The 21,409-nt window shown below is 43.6% G+C and overlaps 1 protein-coding gene across 2 annotated transcripts in view; it reads left to right on the top strand.

Moving 5' to 3' along the window:
* FARS2 (phenylalanyl-tRNA synthetase 2, mitochondrial) overlaps window positions 1–13,262 on the top strand; it is a 186,839-nt gene extending 173,577 nt beyond the window's left edge. For both annotated transcript variants that reach the window (XM_083449540.1, XM_083449538.1), the window contains one exon: window positions 12,980–13,262. In XM_083449540.1, coding sequence (XP_083305666.1) covers window positions 12,980–13,118 — 139 coding nt within the window. In that variant the 3' untranslated portion in view covers window positions 13,119–13,262. The remainder of the gene's footprint in view (window positions 1–12,979) is intronic.
* Window positions 13,263–21,409: the final 8,147 nt, after the last annotated feature.

Raw genomic sequence — 21,409 nt, 5'->3', positions numbered from 1 at the left:
TGGGCTTCTCAGAAGTGCGTAAAGGCAAGGAGTGGGCAGGGGGAGCATCGGCCTGCAATGGTGCCCACCCGAGAGGTGCCAGAACTGCGCTCCAACTGAAAAAAAAGCACTGCACATAAGCATATATTAGGTACTTTGTGCTAGGTTGACAAGTGCTTGGCCAAGACAGTGGCCAAGTGTCCTGGCTCCAAACAATGTCCAAATAGAGGAAATGTGTGGGAGCAGAAGGGAGGAATAACACAGATTTTCCATGGATTGGCAGGAAACTGTAGGTATAACTGTAGCATATTGTCACTAAGCACCTCTTTTGCCAGGTGAAAGATTGTAATAGAGTTGCCAGACCAACTCAACCTTGGGATGTAAGCTGGGCCATTGCCTTGAAATGAATTATGCCGGTGGTGGTGGATTTCTAATTTAAGTTCTCTTTATATTAAGCTTGGAACTCATTTGCAGGCACAGTTTGAATGGGAAAGTGTCCTAAGAGGTGAAAGATCAGTGATTTATATCGAGTGTCTGATGTTCTGCTTCTCCAGCCGTTTTGTGGCTCAGTGGAAGTGTCAGAACAGATATGCCTTTTCAAAGAACCTTATTTGCAGTGCATCTACTCCATCCTCTCCCCATCAGCGCTAAATTTTTAAGTCTCATAAGTCAAAATCTCAAGAATTATTTAATTAAATTGTAAATAAAATGGGCATTCCATTGTCGCATGCTTTTTAATATAAATTCTTTTTATTTTGTTCTCAGAAATCTGTATATATCTGGTACGGTGTCCTTTAACTGCAATTGCAAGACCAAAAAAAGGTCGCTGTTTCTCAGAACATAGATTTTTTTGTATTTATATTATAATGATTCAACAAACTATTGAGTTTAGGGCAGATTTTTAAAACAGGCTATGCTTCAAGTGATTATGCATTCAAGAGTTACATGTTTTCTAAAAGGCAGTCATGTACTCTGTCTAGAAAAGATGGATGGAGATTGTAGTAGGCTGTTTTTGAAAGTTTTTCTTTTTCGCCTCCTGCTGTCTTCCACCTCCAGTCCTTTACTGGCCATTGACACTAGAGATGCATATTATTACAACCCACTCTGTTGTGATTATAATTTGTTTTAAATTGTTCTCAATGCTGTAATTTGTATTGCTGCAACCTACCCTGTGACCTTCTGGTGAAAAATGGGTTGTTGTTGTTGTTGTTGTTGTTGTTGTTATTATTAGTTGGAGTGATTAAGAAGAATGTCCTTTGTGAAAGATTATTTTAAAAAAACAGAAATAGTTATTTTACACGGGGTGTTCTTTCAGCAGCTTTGAAAAGGTGTCACACGGAGATTGTCATGTAATTCACATAGTGTACCTCATGTATACTCTAATAACAATCCAGTGTCACTACTGTAGTAACTAGAAAACACACACAAAACACAACACAAACACACAGGAGGTATCAGCAGACTGAGGGAACCTTAAGGTTGGCGGAAGTACAAATGATATTTATGGGGGGGAAGTCAAGGGGGAACCCTCCCAAAGCAGTTCACTGAAGACTAGCCATTCTCAGTGGGTGTGGATATTAAGTGCTAGAGGGTGTGGGTGGGCGATAATGGAAAACTGGGAGACTGGGAATCTTGCTGCAGGTCCTACTTGTTTCCTACTGCTTACACATGGGGAAATAGAAGACTCTGCAAAGTTCTCATGTGGACTGCCACAAAGGTTTGATCGATTGAGCTTCCTAAGATGTTTTTCATGCTAAATTAAAATAAAATAAAATAATTTCACTTTGATTAACACTTGAACAGGTTTCACACTACAATTCTGCGTTGGATAAAAGCGTATGGGGAGGTGAACGGGATCCGGCCTTGCAGTTACTTCTTCTGTTATGATCTCCACAGTCCCACCTCTCCTTCCACATGGGAATGCTGTGTGTGGAATTGTTTTGTAAAAAAAGGTTTATGGTGTCTGGGCCATTGAGAGCCATTGACAGTTGAGGTCTTCAACTCAGTCAGGGTCTGGTGTTACTGCCAGGATGCAAGAGGTTCTTCTCTCTGACCAGGCAAGAGTAGAAAGCCAAGGTGCTATCTGAATAGCACTCTATGAGCTGAGCACACACCTAGCTTTGGGTAGCTTAACAGTTCCTAGTTTAGATCCCAGCCACCACAACGCACAGTGCATTCATAGATTATGTTTCCATTCGGTAGAAAAACAGTTGTTCACATACGTTGCAGGCGATCCAGATGTCTTCTGATCCAGCAATTCTCTTGAGGAGGGTTTCCGTTTTTCCAAAATATCATTTGCAGTGTTTTGTCACTGAGAAGTGTGTGGGGTTTTTTTTAATTTTAATTTTTTTAAAATTATCTGGAAAGGAGCCCGATGCTTTTATTGCATTCACAGATGGATCAGGTCTGGCCCATTCCTACTGTTTTCTGTAAGCTCCCAGAATGCACCTTTTCTTCAGTGAAGTATTTCATCAACAGTGTTAAAATCCCAGTTGTTGTTTTTTTAAAGTACAAGAATACTTTAACAGTGCAATCTCAGATGTCAAGCCACATGTAAGAATCATAGAACTGTAGTTGGAAGGGACCCTGAGGGTCATCTAGTCCAACCCCCTGCAATGCAAGAATCTCAATACATGGTCCCCCATCCAATTTGAAACCATACCAGAACCTGCTTAGCTTTGCAAATGTGCTAGTAGTTTCACTGCTCCTGGTAGCCTTCTAGCTCATTAGTTTGTTTATTCCGAGGAAATGAACTGTAATATTTAAAAAATGTGGTGCTTTCCCAAAAAAAAAACATGTTTTGTAGTTTTCCAGTTTCTGTGTTCTCATTGGGGAACAATATATCTTTGTCAAAATACCAGCTTGTTCCCATAATCTCTGCAAGGCCCCTCTTAGATGCAAAACAGAGACATAGTCACGAGTAGTTCACACTGCCCTTTGTAAGCTTAGATTTCTTGCAAATGTCAGAGGAGCTGCAGTAGATGAAAGTTCATTCCTATATGTAATTGTAATTTCGTTTTTCTGAAAATCTTTGAAAGTAGGATTTGAAAGAGTCGAGAACATAAAGAGCCTCATTTAGCTGAGCCCCACAAAATGCTTTTTGTGTGCATGTGCCCATCTGTCTAGCACAGCTATCTAGTCTAGCCTTCCTGAACCTGATGCCCTTCGGATGTTTTGGAGTTCATCTTCCATCAGTCCCAGCTAGCATGGCTAGTGGTCAGGGATGGTGGAGTCCAACACCTCTGGAGGGCCCCAGGTTAAGGAAGGCTGATCTACTTTGTCTTGGCTGGATAGCTCAGTTGGCTAGAGCATGGTGGTGATAACGCCAAGGTTGCAGGTTCGATCACCGTATGGGACAGCTGCATATTCTTGCATGGCAGGAGGTTGAACTAGATGATCCTCAGGGTCCCTTCCAACTCTACAGTTCTATGATCCAGTTAAGTTTCCTTTTCTTCACAAGGATGGGTGTTGCCCATCCACATTTTTTCTGGGCTTTGCAGAAAGGTGAGAGCACAGGATTTCATAGATTTTTACTTAGAAATCAATTTGCGGAACTTTTGTTCCTCACAAAGAACTCTTGTGAACTAGAACTTTTGCATGCGCTTACCACCAGAAGTTGACCCAATCAAATACATAATTTTACTTACATTGAGTGTCATTGAATGTTTAGGGAAGCTTTTAATGTTTGATGTATCACAGTATTTTAATATTCTTTTGGAAGCCGCCCAGAGTGGCCGGGGAAACCCAGCCAGATGGGCGGGGTATAAATAATAAATTATTATTATTATTATTATTATTATTATTATTATTGGGTTTTTTCTTTCTTTCTTTCTTTCTTTCTTTCTTTCTTTCTTTCTTTCTTTCTTTCTTTCTTTCTTTCTTTCTTTCTGTCTTTCTTTCTTTCTTTCTTGGAGGACTGGGGCCTTAATCAAGGCCACTAGTCAGTTGAAAGCTGTTGAAACATCTGGAATTCTGTTTTCTATGGTGAAAGTTTCACCTCCCCCCCCCCAAAATCAAAGATGAAACTTGCAATGAATGAATATGAGCATTGTTTGTGCTTTCTGCTCATGTCAGTATACTGAGGGCTGTCACATGTTAAGCTCTTGCTACTGCATGATATAAAGGCATTACAATTTTACATGGATGGATTCAGGTTATAAATAGCGGTGGTGACACATTTTGTGATTGTGGGGGTTCAGAATACAAATGCCCTCGGTTTGGGAGTTTATGACAACTGAGTGCAAACTCACTCTGAAGGTGGAAGTTAACTAGGTTTGTAGTCATTGTCAGCCTTTTCCTAGGGAGCCTTGACTGCTCCTGTTTTCCTGCCACTTTCCCAAGAGTAAGCTGGCTTGGAAGTGCGAAGAGGGCATTGACAGAGATGAGTGTCTCTTTGAACCGTTTAACATGGCAGGCAGAAACTTGTGCAGAATCTTAGCAGAAACTTTGGGGCGCCTGCGGCACTCAGGGAAAATCCTTGCTCAGGGGAAATGCATGAGTTCTCTCCTTCCATATGTCTCTGCTCATGCAATTATAGTGGTCACATGGGCTCTTAAAAGTTCAAAACAGCCCTAAGATTAGCATTTAAAATCAAAAGTGTTGTGGGTTGGGGTTGTTGTTTTTTTTATTCTACTGAATCTCTCTTCCTCCTTCTGTCACCTTCTGCTTTCCCCTTAAGCTTTTGATAATTTTAAATTGCTCAGAATTTAACCCGTTTGAACAAGATTGTTCCGTTCACTCTGCTAATTATGGCTTCTCCCATGGGCAACTTTAATTCCCTGCACAGAGGAGAATTCTTCAGCTCGTTCGGAGATCAGTGGAGATGGGCTTCTGTAAATGCTACCTATGAAGTTGGGCTGGAAGTCACTCACTCATAAGCAGCCTGTAAAGTTGTGTTCAGGATTGCGGTCTCAGTGTCTGATCTGTGAGCTACAATACCAGCAAATGTGAGCGCAGGCTCGGGCAAGGACTACTGCAATGGTACACTGCAACCCTAGGACCTTCTGATACCTGAAGCTGTGTGTGTTGTCTGTTTCACACAATGTAGGAGTTCGGCCTTCTGGGTTGTGGAACTGGCCCTCCCCTTGAATATTAGACATGTGCCATCTCTGATCCCTTTTGGACATCTGCGGATGACTTTCCTCTTTCAACAAGCCTTTTGAAGATGTTTTATCGCTTGTTTGACACCTTTGGGAGCAAGAGCAAGATAGAAATTCAATAAATAAAGGCAGTGCTTTTTTTTTTGGTACCCCTAAACATTTTGTGAATCTTTGTACTTTTGTCCATTTACTGTATTTATTTTCCCCGATTTGAGGTATAAAATGGTGGTTTTCTTGAGTCAAAATGAGAGTAGCCCTAAACATCTGTTTTTAGAAAAAAAGCACCTAATACAGTGGTACCTCAGGTTAAGTACTTAATTCGTTCCGGAGGTCCGTTTATAACCTGAAACTGTTCTTAACCTGAAGCACCACTTTAGCTAATGGGGCCTCCCGCTGCCGCCGCGCCGCCAGAGCCCAATTTCTGTTCTTATCCTGAAGCAAAGTTCTTAACCTGAAAAACTATTTCTGGGTTAGCGGAGTGTGTAACCTGAAGCGTATGTAACCTGAAGCGTATGTAACCCGAGGTACCACTGTAAAGGAATAACTATGTGAGCAACAGTTAACAATAACCAGATACAGTGAAGCAATAATACAACACAGAAATATGCCAGAGCAGTGAGTCTAACTAATGGGCCAGGCTAGAGGCTTCTCTAATGCCAATCTCCATAACTTTCCCTGCCTCCACTTTTATCTACCGTTCCACTGATTGCAAGAATAAATTGGGTAAAGCGAAGTTCATGTATTGTGCAAAATGAAAAAGTGGGTTGTTGCATGCTTTCCTTAATTTGTTTGCAAACTTTGGAGAGCGTTCCATGTAGAATTTGGGTATTTTCTTCTTCTTCAGATGTGGCTAAAATCGAAAACCCTACCATTTTGTCAAACTCCTCTTTGAGACTCCACTGTAACTTTCAGTTACAGAAAGGTGTGAGATGACATCACCACGATGCGTGTTTCCCCAACCCACTGCCACAGCGGGAAAGTGTAGAAATGGACAACATGATGATGCTGTTTTGCATATTTCTATTACTACGTGTTAAAGGGGCGAGGAGGGAGAATGCGACACAGCTTTGCCATTTTTGGCCGTGTTCTTCTCCTCTAATTTCACCTTAAGTGTTTCCTTATTTATCTCAGTTTTGTTAAAAGCACTGCATCTCATTGTCTATTTTTGTTGCAACCATGGTTACAGTGTTTGATCATGAGAGGAAAAGATATTTGCATTGTTTGCATGGGCCAATATTTGGCCTGTTTTCTCACACTGAACAGTTTTAAGGTGAACTCCCTGGATATTAACCTAGTGAATGGATTTAAACATTAAAGGGAAATGTCTAGACACCACCTGCCACTCTGATTTGGCCTTGCTTCCTTCCAATTTGTTTTAAATTCTTTTATCAATTCTCTTTTTAGTTTATTATTTGAATACATTTTTAATCTGACAGTAATCTTATTTTTAGTAATGCTTTTTGTAGCCTTTAGTATTAACGTGTAATGGGGGGGGGGGGAGAGAGTTCCTCCTGATTATTAATAACTTTCTGGTTTGATCTATTAGTAATAAGGACTGAAAAAGGTACCACACTTCTCTCTTTTTTAAAAAAAATAATCGCTCTATCCCCCATACAAAATCTAGCCCTCTCATTTTGTAAGGATGTAAATGAAAAGAAACTACTTATAGAAGGTTGTTGGTGTCCAGTGAATTATAAAGAATGCTTTAATTTTGTAGGGTTCTTGGGTGATTGCAGTTAGTTCTCCAGACTTTAAAAAATATGCCTTTGTAATCAAGGGAGCCAAAGACCTTATTGGAAATAACGAGGACAGAGCTCTCAAATTTATAGGACCCTGTCTAACTCTGCCTGGTTTAAAAAATGTATGGGTGCTCTTCAACTGTGGCACACATATTATGAAATTCCCTCCTGAAGGAAGCACGCCAAGACTGCTCTGTTGGATTAAAAAAAATTCCAGTTCTTGCAAACCTTCTCCTTTCTTAAGTCTGTGAAACTCAAGGTCACCATTCTATATTGGAAGCTATGCACCCCCCGCCATGCTGACATTCACTCTATTTACCAGGGGTGCCATCTGTGTGGGGCCGTGGGGGTCTGAGCCCCCCGAACAAAATGTTCAGTGAAGTGGCCGTGGCCCCCCAAAGTTCTGCAGCGTCCCAACTGCAGGGCACCTACACAACACGTCCGCACACCCTGCAACGTCAAACATGCATGCCATGGGGCATGTGCACACAGCATTCTGATGTCGCGCGGCCTCAGGCCCCCTCAGTTGTGGGGGCAAGGCGGTGCTCCTGCTATTTACAGGAATAAACTGGTCTACTGGTTAATGGATTTTATGTGGGGCAAAGCTTACTAGCATAGGTCCAAACACCATTAACAGTCAGAACTCAAAATCCCTGGGGTGGTTTCCAATACATATTTCTTTGGGACTTCCTTCAGCTAAATTATAATTTGGTTAACTTGATAAGGAGTTGAGTTCATTTCTGGCGTAGTTTCAGAAATTCTTATATGTGTGCATATGGATGGTGTGTTTTCGTCTCAGTGTCATGGATACCTTCTTCATTCTGTGTTGGCTGAAGATCCCCAAATCTTTGGGTTCCTGTTTTCTTGGAAATGTTTCAGACAAAAAGCCTCGGTGACCGAGGCCAGCAGATGGCTGCATTGTTGTGGCAGACTTTCTGAGAAATGGTCTGTGCAGCTAAGCATCTCTCCTCTAGAGCATACAGATGGTATTTTAGCAAAGTGACATTTTTGGCATAGTATAATCACCTGCTTCTGTCTATTCTTCCAGCACACAAGGCTGTAATAATACAATTAAGGCTGGAATCAAACCGTAGTTTTTTAAAGAGAATTGGGAGTGGTTTGAGAGAGATATTCCACTCACTATGGTTTTCTACTATCCTGTTGCCTCTAATCAAACAAGCATTGCAAGTTTTTGAAATTATGATCCAAACCTACAAAACTGTTTGCCAGGGCAAAACTGGTATGAGTTTACTCCTCTTTTTTACATTACCTTCAACTCACAGTACTGAAAATCTGTCTCCAGCCTTGTTGTTGCTGCTGCTTCTAATTTTTTATTCTCATTTTACAGCTGTGTTATCAAAATCAACAACAATAACATCACAACACCCCACTCTTGAGATATCTTCACCCTTGCAATAGCAATTCCCACACATTAATGGTCAACCTTTCTATAAATAGGAATATATATGAAAACCGGTTATCATGAAGTCCGTATGCTAGTATCATCCCTAGGGACTGGTTTCCACTTTCAGATGTGGAATCAAGCTTCACTAGTCTCTAGCAAAAGAGTCCTTATGTTTTATTCCTCTTGCCTGTTGTGTGTAAGCTTTTCAGTGAGGTCTATACATCTTACTCTTCTATACTTAGTTTTTAAAATACCCTCTTTAAGGTCCTGCCAGAAGTTGGTGATGACCATACTGGATCCTAAACCCCTTCAGTGCAATCTCATGATTTAGTAACCAGGCATAGAACACTGTTTTAAAGGCTTTCCCCCATCTGCAAGTCTTAGACAGAGCAACATCCCCCTACTGCCAAACAGGGTTTTGAATGGGGTGTTACTTTTCAGCAGTTTACAGGAGTGGCAGCTTGGCCTTGGGACCATGGATGCCTGGGGCCGTGGGTGCCATGCAGTGGGGAATTTTGTGGGCACCCAGGGCCCCAGGGATTTGGCACCTATGGCAGCTTAACTTACACTAGCTTGCTTTATGTTCGGTTCTTGTGCATTGTGCACCACTTGCTTAATATATCAAAGTCTGTAGCATTCAAGCCAAACATCGTTGGACTTGGCTATCCCATCAGCCACCTCAATCTCACTCAACAGTCCTCACAACATGTCAAAGCAGAGTTTTCTCTGTACATCTCCCACAAACTCTTTATTTCAGCCACTGTCCCCTTGCTAGGCCTGTTTCCTCCTCACCTTCCTCTTGGAAGGAGCACTGAGGTTACCATCTATCGGTGTGAAGGATGTCAGCTGTTCTAGCCTCATTTTAAGTCCAGGAGACTTTAAGCCCTGTGTGTGGCTGCCTAGCGGAGTCAAAGCATTAGAGGTCAAGTTGGAAGTTACCTTGTCATGACTGCGTGCTTGACAGGCAATCCATCGGACCACTTGCGAGCATTCCTACTAAAAGCAACACAATCCAGCCACTAGCTAACTTCACGGTTCCAGCATGTGAGAAGGAGAATTTCACATCAGGCATCAGGAGGAGCATATGAGCGCCCCAGGGCTAAAAGCAACACAGGCTGCAGAGTCCATTGGCACCTCCACTGTTTCCACTGTTTTTCATAAGCCTTTGAAGCAGAGTAATATTTCAAGCTCCCACTCTCAGTCCAAAGGTATGCTAGACTAACACCAGTGGACACCCAGCCCAACAACATTGGGGGTGTGGTCTTTCAAAAACGTCAAGAGCTTGCAAAAGGTTGAAAACCCCAGTTTAAATCTCTTGCAGTCCAAACTTCCAGTAGTGCTGGGCTGCGTGTCTACCATCTCAAGCTTCACTTACTGGTGCCCTGTTGCTGAAGCAACAGTTCCCTTGCTGCCCTGTACCTTCCCACTCCATTGCTACGTAATTCTTCCCCATTCTTTGTTGCTCTCTGCTTTTTCCTGTGCCTGTTTTTGGACATCTGACTCAAAGCATTAGCCTCTCTAGCTTGAGGCACACACTTCATCCCGTGCTGTCTGGGTGCTGTATATAATCCTACCCCCATACTTTTGCCCCTTAAATAAAAGCAAGAGGAGTAGGTCTTAAGTCTACGCTGGTTCACGCACATATATTGGTGGGGTGTGGGTTTAAATCATATTCCCATTGACAGTGTGATGCCATGCAAGCTTCAGCCATCTTACCATTAGCTGGCTTGGAGCCAAGAGCAATAATGGTCAGCTTCGAAATTTATAGCTTGGTTTAGAGTAATCATCTGCACTCTGTTAGATGTGGCGGTTTCGAGAGCATAATGCAGAGAGGAAATAGCCATTGTTTGTCATCTCTAATCACTTTGTAATATTTTCTTCTAGCCTCTCTCGCATGGACGGAGAGCCCTATAATTGTTGCAAAACTAATTGAGTAAGGGGTGTAGCAGTCTTCAGCATGTGAGCAGCGTGGTCCATGAGAGTCAATGTGGTGTAAATGGTTAGATCGTCGACTTGTGACCAAGGAGTCCAGAGTTCAAATCTCCACTCAGCCATGAAGCTCCCCAAGTGACCTTGGCCCAGTCAGTCAGTCAGTCAGTCCCCATCTCTAAGACTAGCCTGCCCCACAGGGTTGTGGGGATTAAATGAGGAAGGGGGGTGGAACCATGTGCGCCATCTTGAGATCCCACTGCAATAGGGCAGACATGTCCAACACGTCGATCGTGATCGATGAGTAGATCCTGCGATGAATTTTGGTCAATCGCCACCCGCCCTCCGTTGGAGACGTTGGGGCTGTTTTGACGCTGCGCGTGCCCACCCTTACCCCATTGGTGTGTGCCCGCCCTCCCTGCATCCACCTGCCATGTTGGGGGAAGCAGCCAGCGCCCCCCCCCCCCCCCCGCACCCATCCCTGGGTGCCAGTTTTTATATTGCATTGTGGATCATAGTCATCTTCAAGTTTGACATGCCTGCAATAGGGGAAACTGTGACCTCATGAGCACACGAGGATAATCACCCTTTCACTCTTGTCACATCCTTCCACAATACCCCTTGTAAATGGCAGCCTTCTGGAGGGAGATTTTTCAGCAGGAAAGCTGTGTGGTTAAGGGGGACAAATTAAACCCCATTTGCCCAGGTCATGGTCCTGATCCACATCACCCCCTCCACACACACAACTGTTATTTTAAAATGCACACATATAAAAGAGACAAGCATGTTTTTAATCTGGTTTAGCTCTCAGCCTCCTATGTCCATATGAACTTCAGTTGTAGACATTGCTGTCAACATATATGGAATGCTGATCATGCAATCATTCCTGCCACTGTTACACAAAATAATGTCTTTTGTTTCAGCCATTTTATTTGCTGAGAGGTGTTTTTATTTATGCTCCTTTTGGCACGAGAATCCATCAATATATCTGCGCCATGTTTCTCCCCATCGTCCCTTGTGTGGCGCTCCAGTGTATTTACTGTGTTTCATTACCCGAAAGCCTCAGGCTGTGGCTGAGTATGTTGTGACGCTAAGATCAATTAAAGCTTAATGAAAGGAGAAAGAGGCTGTGTGATTGCAGGCCGGATGGAGTTGTCAGAAGGTGCAGTTTGGGTAAATAATGTCCTCCTTACTCAGTGTTAATCCTTAGCATTTGTTGACCTAGCAGAACTGCAGGCTCAAGAGTTTTTCTGGCTGGGTATTTCGGCTCTTGACAGTGTTGCAAACTGCGTTCTCTGCAGTAGTGGCTTTCAACGTTTCCAGGTAAAGGATCCACCGATTGGTGCAGCCTTTAACCACCTAAGTGGCGCATAGCTCTTTCCTTTTTTTAAAAAAAAGCTGCCCGTTTTTGTCCTCTTTAAGAGAAGTTGTGGGTAGCTGGGTTCACAGGAAAGTTGCCTCTGTTCCAGCTTGCCTGTGTATGTGCACTACAAGCCCACATGCTTGTCTCTTCCAATCCCAGGAAGTGCTTCTAAAGAAACCTGGCGGACAGGAAGTGCGGTCCGAAAGGGATTGTTGTGGGATCACTACAATGTTCTGCATGTGGCAGTAGTGTTTGTTTGTTTGTTTGTTTGTTTGATACCTGCCCTTCACCCTAAGGTCCCAGGGTGGGTAATAAATATCCCTCCCACCCCAAGAAACCCATACAGAAATTTAATACAGAACAACACTGCGTAATACGACTGTGTGGTACTAGCCTAAATACATTACCAAGCGCGTGCTTGTTGATTTTTTAAAAAGTCAATCGACTTGCGTGATTGGACATTTATTTTAGGATTCAGGCAGGACAGCTGTGTTACAACAAACAGAAAAAAGAGCCTTGTAGCACAGTTAAGACAAACAGATTTATCGTGGCCTAAGCTTGCGTTCAATGGCCTTTTGGCCCTACTGTTTACCTTCCCTAGTCCCCCCTCCCATTAGGAGTGTGTGTGTATGTGTGTGTGTGTGCGCACACACACGCGCGCGCGCACACACACACACACACACACTGAGAATAAGACTCATACATCAAATGCAGGAGAGAGCCTTGTGGCACCATAAAGTCTAACAGATTTATTGTGGCGTAAGCTTTGTGGACCAGAGACCACTTCATCACATGCATGAAGGGTTATTTTTGATTTACCTGCCACCATCAATGTACATGGTGTTTTACAGAGTAAAATAATACTCACTCTCGTCCAAACCCTGTCTCCTTTGAATGTGTATGTGTTTGTGTTGTGTGTGTGTGTGTGTGTGTGTGTGTGTGTGTGTGTTTGGTTCCCTTGTGCACTTGGGAATGTGGATTGGTTCACTTGCTTGAGGGAAATCATTGGTTTAATGGGAATTTTACATATGCCTCTTTGGCTGCTAGGGTTTTCTTCACCTCCTCCTCTTCCTGACCCCCTTCTTCTTTTTAGATATTTCACAGCAGGCAGAAGATCCCAAGGTGCAGTTGCAAACCCCCCCCCCCCCCGTTGATTTTAAAATTGACTTCCCTCTGGCACCTCAGCAGAGGGGCACATAACCACTGGTATGGGGTTTCAAGAGGGGAAAGAATGTTAAAAGTTGAAAAGCATGATGGTTGTACCTTTGAGATACAAGTGGGACTACAAAAGAGATTTTGCTGGTTTCCCTGTAAGTGAATTATGCATTATGCTCCATTCCTTGTACTAGCATATGTAATTAACAACAAGACAAGAAAAAGCAGGAAGTAACTGCGAGGGTGTACTCTTTCTCTCTATATATTTTTTTGACGTATAACTCTCCAACATCTGGTTTTTGTTTCCTAGGACAAAAAGGACCAGCCATTGTTACGAGATCACTTACCGCCACTTGGAAAAGACCTTGACTCAGAAGGAAGTAAACTGCATCCATAAATCCATTGAGGAATCAGCTGTACAGAAATTAGGAGTAGAGGGAAGATTTTGAGCTTTGAATTCTCCAGTTTTCTTTTATCACTGCCCTGCCCACACCCCCTCCTGTTTGAAAGCAGTTTCTATCATGTGGAAGCTTTTGGCAATGGTGGAATTTTCAGGTAATAAAAAGTGAACAACATAACAGTTCCTGAAAATATCAGTGAATCGCTTGTTGGGTAATTTGTACGTTGTTAATCAGTTCTTGTGGTCGTGTGTTATTAAACTCCAGAACGTGTGTGCTATTTCTGCATGGACAGGGTGTTCAATGCACTTGCAATAGAAGCTCAGGCCATCTAGAGACAACTATAGGTCGCTTGTGAATGTGACCCAACTGTACATTACAAGCTAGACTGCCAACAAAATGAAGGTCCTCCCTTCCTTTTTTGCAACAAGAAAAAGATGCTTAATGGACATGGTAAAGGTAAAGGGACCCCTGACCATTAGGTCCAGTCGTGGCCGACTCTGGGGTTGCGGCACTCATCTCGCTTTACTGGCCGAGGGAGCCGGCGTACAGCTTCCGGGTCATGTGGCAAGCAGGACCAAGCCGCTTCTGGCGAACCAGAGCAGCGCACGGAAACACCATTTACCTTCCCACTGGAGCGATACCTATTTATCTACTTGCACTTGACGTGCTTTCGAACTGCTAGGTTGGCAGGAGCAGGGACTGAGCAACGGGAGATCACCCTGTTGCGGGGATTCAAACCACTGACCTTCTGATCGATAAGCCCTAAGCTATGTGGTTTAACCCACCGTGCCACCCACGTCCCTAATGGGCATGGTGCTGAGCCCTTTTTGCAGTTTTAAATCTTAAGGCTGCATTCCTATGCACTCCTTCCGAGAGTAAGCCCTGTGGAACCCAGTGGATTTTACTTCATAGTAAACATGCATAAGATAAATTGGCAATGGAGGTAATTCCCTGCAAATTAATTAGGTTGCAGCCTGAGCCTTGCAGATTTATTTTTTTTAAGTTGGACTGCACAGTGGTTTGCTGGGATACAAAACAAGCCCATGGCTTAATTTGGTTTATCTGGCTTTCTTTGTAAAGCTGCTGCAAAGGGAAGCAGTTGTGAATTACCTCAGCCACAAATTGCTTTGCAATTGCACCACTTCAGACTCCAGCGAATTCTACCGTAAACTAACATTCCCAGTACAGTAACATTAATCTAAAAAGAGCCAGGTACGGAGGACCACAATCAAGACTTCTTTTATCTCACTGAGTCATTTAGTGGCCGCTGAAAGTCACAGCATTTGTTTTCGTAGGTTTTTTTTTTTTTTTTTTGCCTCAGTTCTTTCTTTGCTGTCTGGTGTCTCTATCTCTCCTTGGTACTGGCACATTTGTCTGCCTCCTCCAGTGTTGTATGGAATATTACCAAATTGATTTTCTTAGCAAGAGAGCCATGGCAGACATTTTGGCCTGCTATGCCTGCAATATGAAGCCAAAGCACGGGTACTTCTCTATGTTAGTAGATCACAGCAACATTGGGCAGCCTGTGTCCCCTAAACTATAAGTTCAGTGAAGAATACCAACGCCGTTGCCAGTTTTGAAGTAAGATTCCAACCGCCAGCCCTGTCAACTTCTTTAGACTGAAAACGGGACAGGGGCCGGTCTTGTCCTGGCCTCACACAGCAAAAAAATATTGGGCTGGCAAGGAACCTCAGGTCAGAGATCAAATGTGTCTCCCCAGGCCTCTTTATCCAGCTTTCAGTGCTCTTCATTATTTCAGGCCACCTTCTCGGGTCACACCTTCTCTCCACAGGCTGCACCCTACAATGGCCCTGATCCACAAACGCCTCAAATGCTTTCTTGTGGCTGGAATGTGTCATGTAACTGTGATAATGCCTCTTGCTTGCAATGGGTGAAGGGTGGAGAGGTGTGTGAGGATGAAGGGTTGCTGACTTTTACATGGCTGAAAAGAAGCCTGCTATACAAGGTTAAGGTGCTGCCTTATTATTATTATTACTACTACTACTACAATTATTACTACTAGTAGTACTACTACTAGTAGTAGTACTATTACTAGCACTAGTACTATTGTTGTTGTTTTATTACCCTGCCCATCTGACTGGGTTGCCACAGCCACTGTGGGCAGCTTCCAACATATATAAAAACATAACGAGACATTACACGTTAAAAAGCTTCCCTATACAGGGCTGCCTTCAGATGTCTTCTAAAGGTTTAATAGTTACTTACCTCCTTGACATCTGATGGGAGGGCGTTCCACAGCGTGGGTGCCGCTACCACAAAGGCCCTCTTTCCCCCAATTTTGCCTCTGACCCCCCTCACCTATTACTGGTACACGGCCCCCAGAAATCTGTCCTCTAGGGTGCGCAGCCACGGACTTGCAAAGGTTCCCAACACCCAACTCTCCATGACGGCTCCAGTCCCTGATCCATATGGTAAATGCTAAGTATTTACCATGTGAATAAATACTGGCAGTGATGGACCACCAACTTGGATGTCTTTAGAAGAGGGTTGGACAGATTCATGGAGGGGAAGGCTATCGATGGCTACTAGCCATGATGGCTGTGATCAGTAATGCTTCTGAATACCAGTTGTTGGAAGCCACGAAAGGGTAGGGTGCTCTTGTGCTTGGGTCCAGTTTGTGGGTTTCCCACAGGCACCTGGTTAGCCACTGTGAGAACAGGATACTGGACTAGATTGGGCCCTTGGCCTGATCCTGCAGGCTCTTCCAATGTACAGCAGAGAGGGGGGCAGCACATTGGCAGAGATGCTTTGAACACAGTCATGCTTCAGCCCTCTTCCCCCCCACCCTGCCAGTCATCTCTGTTATGTTGAGGTGCAGTAAATGGACCATTGGCCTGCACTGGTGTTTCTCTCTTAATTTGCTGAAAGGGAAAAAAAACGCAGAGAGAACGGGTGGCGAGACATGTTCCTCTCAACCCACACTGAAAAAAGTAACCTCTGCCTCCCTCCGTAAGTGTAGCTAGACGTGATTTAAAGCTGCATCATGCGGCTTTGATAAATGATAAATAATTAGCTGGCTCGGCTGGAACATTTCATTCTTAATTATCGTGGTTATATATTATTAATAAAGGTGTTTACTTGTCATCATGCCAAGCCATTTGTCAGGGGACAGCAGAGAAAGGCAGAATAATTCAGAATTACAATTAGCGGCCCGACATCAAGGAACGCTGCTACTCTGAAAACACACGTGCTTATCTAATGAGGCAGGGCTGCAAGAGCTCCGGAGACTTGCACGGCGGTGACCACACCAGACAGAGTATGTGCCTTCCTTAGGATGCAGAGGAGAATGAGAAATCAGAAATGTGTGGAATCCTTGAGGGGTGAAATGACTCCTTTCTTTTATATTTGGAACTCTTTCGACTTCCCTCTGACATTTTGCGCTAAGAGATGCATCTGCAGCCCTGGCACTGCTTACGGATAACAGGACTTACTAACTGCTTCCCCCATAGACTCACCCTTTCTGCAGAAAGAGTTTCTCAGCCTTTCTTCTGTTTGAGACGCAGACAGATGGGAGCAAAGCCCTCCCTCGTAATTTATAACCGTCATACGCCTCTAATCCTTTGCTCTCATTCTCCATAAACCTTCCAACAGGAGTTCGAAGGCTTCTGGCCTGGCTTCCTTGATAAGAAGCATGGTCTTGGTAAAATCCCCTAGGTAGGCCTTTAAACTTTTTCCCTGAAAAAGTCTCCATTGCCTCACAGGGCACGCTAAGCAAAGGTATTGCAGTTTCTGTGTGTGTGTGTGTGTGTGTTACGGTTTTGATACTGATTCTGGAGAATCTAGTTGTTTGTTTTTTGAAACAAAAAACAAACAACTACATTCTCAGGACTATTGAGATTGGTTTCAAAACCGTCTCCAGAGTTCTGGCACAGACTTGTAGGCCTATTCAATTTTACTCCCCTACCCTGACTTACCACGAGCAGGAAATATCATGCTAAGCACCTTATAGCATAAGACTTTTTCCTTCTTATTCTGCCGGTAGATCAGAGTTCTTCATCCTAAGCTTCATTATTGTGGCTTATCTTTCTCAAAGAAGGTCCGTGTAGGTCCTGATATTACTGTTCCTAATCCTCTCTTTAAGATGAGATGCCCAGGTCTGCAGGGAAGCACAATGCGGAAACGCACAGAAGGTGAAAATCGCATAATGTCTGTATGTATCTCAGGCGCAAAGAGACTCATGCACACAAAATCTTGTTGAAGGTGGCCTTCAATGACCCAAGGTGTCAGACTTGGCAAGATCACTCTGACAGCTTGTGTGCCTTCAGTGTTTCCCACCCCAGTTCCACACACACACACACATACATATATCTTCTTCTTTGGCGATCACTTGTAGCCAAGTAATATTGTTTTCCATAAACACGGTTTTAACAATGAGTCCGTAAGTGACTGTGGAGGCCAATTCTGGATCCACACGTCCTTCCACAGTGGGGACATAGGTTTCCGGGCGGGAGCTGATCACGGTGTGGATTTGCCAAGCATGCCTTCCTCCTACCACGTTTCTCCCTTGAGTCCTGAGTTTGAGTGTCTTCAAAGCCCATGACACTTCAAAGCCCATGGTAAAGGTTTTACCTTTTCCATATATACGTGAAAGCATTCACGCAGCCATGTCTTTGAGGCAGAAGAGCCACCACCAACAGCATGGAGCAATTCGTATTTGCAAAGTCACATGATAGCATGTTAAAGAGCTGGTGTGGTATAGTGCTGGTTGAGAGACTTTGGGAGCCACCTGTACAAATAGGTAAAAGGTAAGGTAAAGGACCCCTGGATGGTTAGGTCCATTCAAAGGCAACTATGGGGTTGCGGCTCTAATCTCATTTTCAAGTCGAGGGAGCTGGCGTTTGTCCACAGACAGTTTTCCAGGTCATGTGGCCAGCATGACTAAACCACTTCTGGTGCAACGGAACACCATGACGGAAACCAGAGCACATGGAAACGCCATTTACCTTCCTGCTGCCACAGTACCTATTTATCTATTTGCACTGGTGTGCTTTCGAACTGCTAGGTTGGCAGGAGCTGGGACAGAGCAACGGGAGTTCACTCCGTCGCAGGGATTCAAACCACTGACCTTCTGATCAGCAAGCCCAAGAGGCTAAGTGGTTTAGACCACAGCGCCACCCGCGTCCCATGTTCAAATACTCAGCCAAGAATACTCATCCTCAGGCAAGCCAACATCTCTCAGGCTGAATTCCACCACCAATACAATATGGGAGAAATTATGGTGCACATAGAGTATGTGGAAAGATGCTTGAATGTAGTTTTCCTGTTGTGTGATAAGACCAAAGGTGAGGATGGTTTTGCAGGTCCTCACAGTAGATTAACATTCTCCTACAGAGCCCCTGCCCCCTGCAACATGGCCATGTGAGTCAGCATTTAAAAGACTGAGCAGGGGAAAATAACAAGGGAACTAATTCTTTGACATGATCTGGTGAGATGAAACTCACTTAAATAAGGTAGGAAATCAGGCTGGTGATTTCTCTGCTTTCTGCTGAGAAATGTTCGGCCTTGCAATGTCGCTTTGATGAAGAGAGAATTACCTGGCTTGCCAAAAGAGACTAAATACTTCATGATGTTTCCTGCTGTCCAAGGCTCAGGACTCCTGCGAACATTCCCTTTTGAAAAACAGGGCAATTTTGCCTGAAGAACCTCCTTTCTGAGCTCTGGTGCTTTCCCTTCCTAGCTTAAAAGTCTTCGTGACATCTGTTTTTAGAATACTTTGGGACACCCACTGGCAGTGGCAGCAAAGGTGCACACAGACACACACGCATTTCTGGGAACAAAAGAGACAGTTTTATAAAAGAAACCCTTATAGCTAGAAATTCCTGAACACTGTACTTTAAAGTGTTTTCCAAAAGAGTAGGGGTTTTTTGTGTCAACAGGACAAAGGAGCCAGTTATATTTATGTACCCAGTGCATGCCCTACCCAACTATCATACATGTACATAAATTTGTTTCTTGGTACAAACGATTATTCAAAAGTTTGCAGCAGGGATTTGCCGGGGGGGGGGGGGGGCATGCAGACCTATAGATGATGTTGAGCTACACTGGCCAGGCTGGCTGAGGATGATGGGAGTTGCCCTGGGCATGGTCGGCCAATTGGTGCCAAAGAAGGATAGAACTTTTTTTATGTATGCAACAACAGCAGCAAGAATACTGATCGCAAAGTATTGGAAGACACAAGATTTACCCACCCGGGAAGAATGGCAGATGAAGTTGATGGACTATATGGAACTGGCGGAAATGACTGGCAGAATCCAAGACCAGGGAGAAGAGTCGGTGGAAGAAGACTGGGAAAAGTTTAAAGACTATCTACAGAAATACTGTAAAATTAATGAATGTTAGAACAAAGTTGGAATGATGTTATATGGCTTTAGTAGAAATGTTATAAGGAATTAAGTATAAATAGATTAATAGAGTGTTAAAGGAAAAAATAAGGTTAGAATGTCTTAAGATAACTATAGGATAGAAAACAGAGGAAGATGGAAAGGAATTGCTGAAATAATTAATAGAAGTGGAATACAAAAAGGGAGGTGTGAGGAGGTCGTTGAAATAAGTGAATGGAAGATAAGATATTGAAATTGATGTGTTTTAAATTGTTTTTGTTTTGTTAGTTTAATGTGTTAGTGTTAGGTGTTAGTGTTATGTAGTGTTTTTGTATTGTATTGTCTATTTTTATTTCTTCTATGTAGTGTTTTAATTGTTGGAAAAGTAATAAATATTATTTTTTTAAAAAGAGGATGATGGGAGTTGAGAGTCCATCAATTTCTGGGGGGCCATATGTTCCCTATTCCCAATGTATACACTTGTGGAAACAAACAGAAAGCCTTGTGTACTCCAGATGCAAATTGCATGGTGTCTACTTGTTAGAAGTGCAACAGCAGGGATCATTCAATTCATAACTTAAGGGTTAATTCTGCTAGTGTTAAAGTCAGGTGTTGCTTAGCAACCTGGCAGAGTGGCATGATCTACCCTGAGGTAGCGTGGGCTCTGATTGGCTGTGTAGTTCTGAGAGAGCTTTCCTCTATATGTTTGGTTGAATGATCTGTGCTGTGTACACAAGGCCTGAACTCAGAAGACAAACTATCTTTGTTTATTTCTCCTCAGACACTGCTTTGTTCAGTTTTCTCAATGAAGTGTTGTCAGGGCTTTGATCTTCAGCTCTGTTGTTTTTCTTTTAAATATATATATTTTATTAAAGATTTCTTAGTTTGCAAAAAGATGTGCATTGTCTCTTTTCAAGCTGTGTTTTCTACAGATCAGTTTCATTTGTTGTGAGACATTAGTGTTACATACAGTGTTAGGTTAGGGAAAAAAGGGGGAAAGAGGGGGAGGGGGAAATGGTGAGTGGGGTGGGGTGGTGTTATTTAAGTGATTTTGCTAACATTGCTGCTTTTTTGGACTGTACAGAGCCAATGCTAACCTGTAAAGTCGTACTGGAGACAATTGACTCTTGTGTGCACACATAATACAACCAGTGCCTGCGCAGCAAAATTTTCTGAGTCAAGGGAGTGGTTTAGTTGTTAGAATTTCAGATCAGACCAGAACTAGGAAGGCACAGGTTCAAATCCCCTCTCAGCCATGAAGCTCACTGGGTCACTGTTGTCAATAATTCTAATTTTCCACTTCAACCCATGCCCGATCTTAATATGGAGTACTATAAAGATAATGGCTTTAAAAGCTGGATGGCTTTAAAGAAATTCACAGATAGGGCTATCAGTGGCTACTTGCCACAGTGGTTATGTTCTACCTCCACTGTTAGAGACAATAGGACTCTGAATGTCAGTAACTGGGAATCACGAGGAAGAGGATGCTAGACTAGATGGGCCTATGACCTGATTGATGGGGAGGCTGATGCTGATGAAGACATCTTTCCGCAGGGCCTGCAAGACAGAACTGTTCCACCAGGCCTTTGGGCAGGATGCAGTTTGACTTACCTTCCATTGTATAAAACAAACCCGAAGGAGGCCCCCAACCAGCTCACAGGTCCTTGTATGCTCAGTGGAAACAGTGGTGGAGCTTCAAGCTCCGGCGGGGGGCGGAGAGCAGGCGTGGGTGTGGCTGACGCGTGTCCCGGGGGTGTGGCACGTGCCCTGGGAGTGTGGCATGCTTCCTGGGGGCATGGCGTGCTGCCTGCAGCGGCGTGGCGCCCAGGGGGGGGGGCAACCGCAGTGGCACCCCACCGTGTTCCTCTGCCAGTGAGTGGAAACAGTTGGTCCTGGCAAGTATTAACCACTCTCAAATGAAACCTGATAATTGCCACCTGCCCAGCTTTTAACTTGTCTGAATTAATTTTAAGATGTATTTTCATTAATTGATGTCTG

The sequence above is a fragment of the Podarcis tiliguerta genome (genome assembly GCF_965153285.1).
Source record: "Podarcis tiliguerta genome assembly, chromosome: 7".
In the NCBI taxonomy this organism is placed as follows: Eukaryota; Metazoa; Chordata; class Lepidosauria; order Squamata; family Lacertidae; genus Podarcis; species Podarcis tiliguerta.
This window is presented reverse-complemented; position numbering and strand designations above follow the sequence as displayed.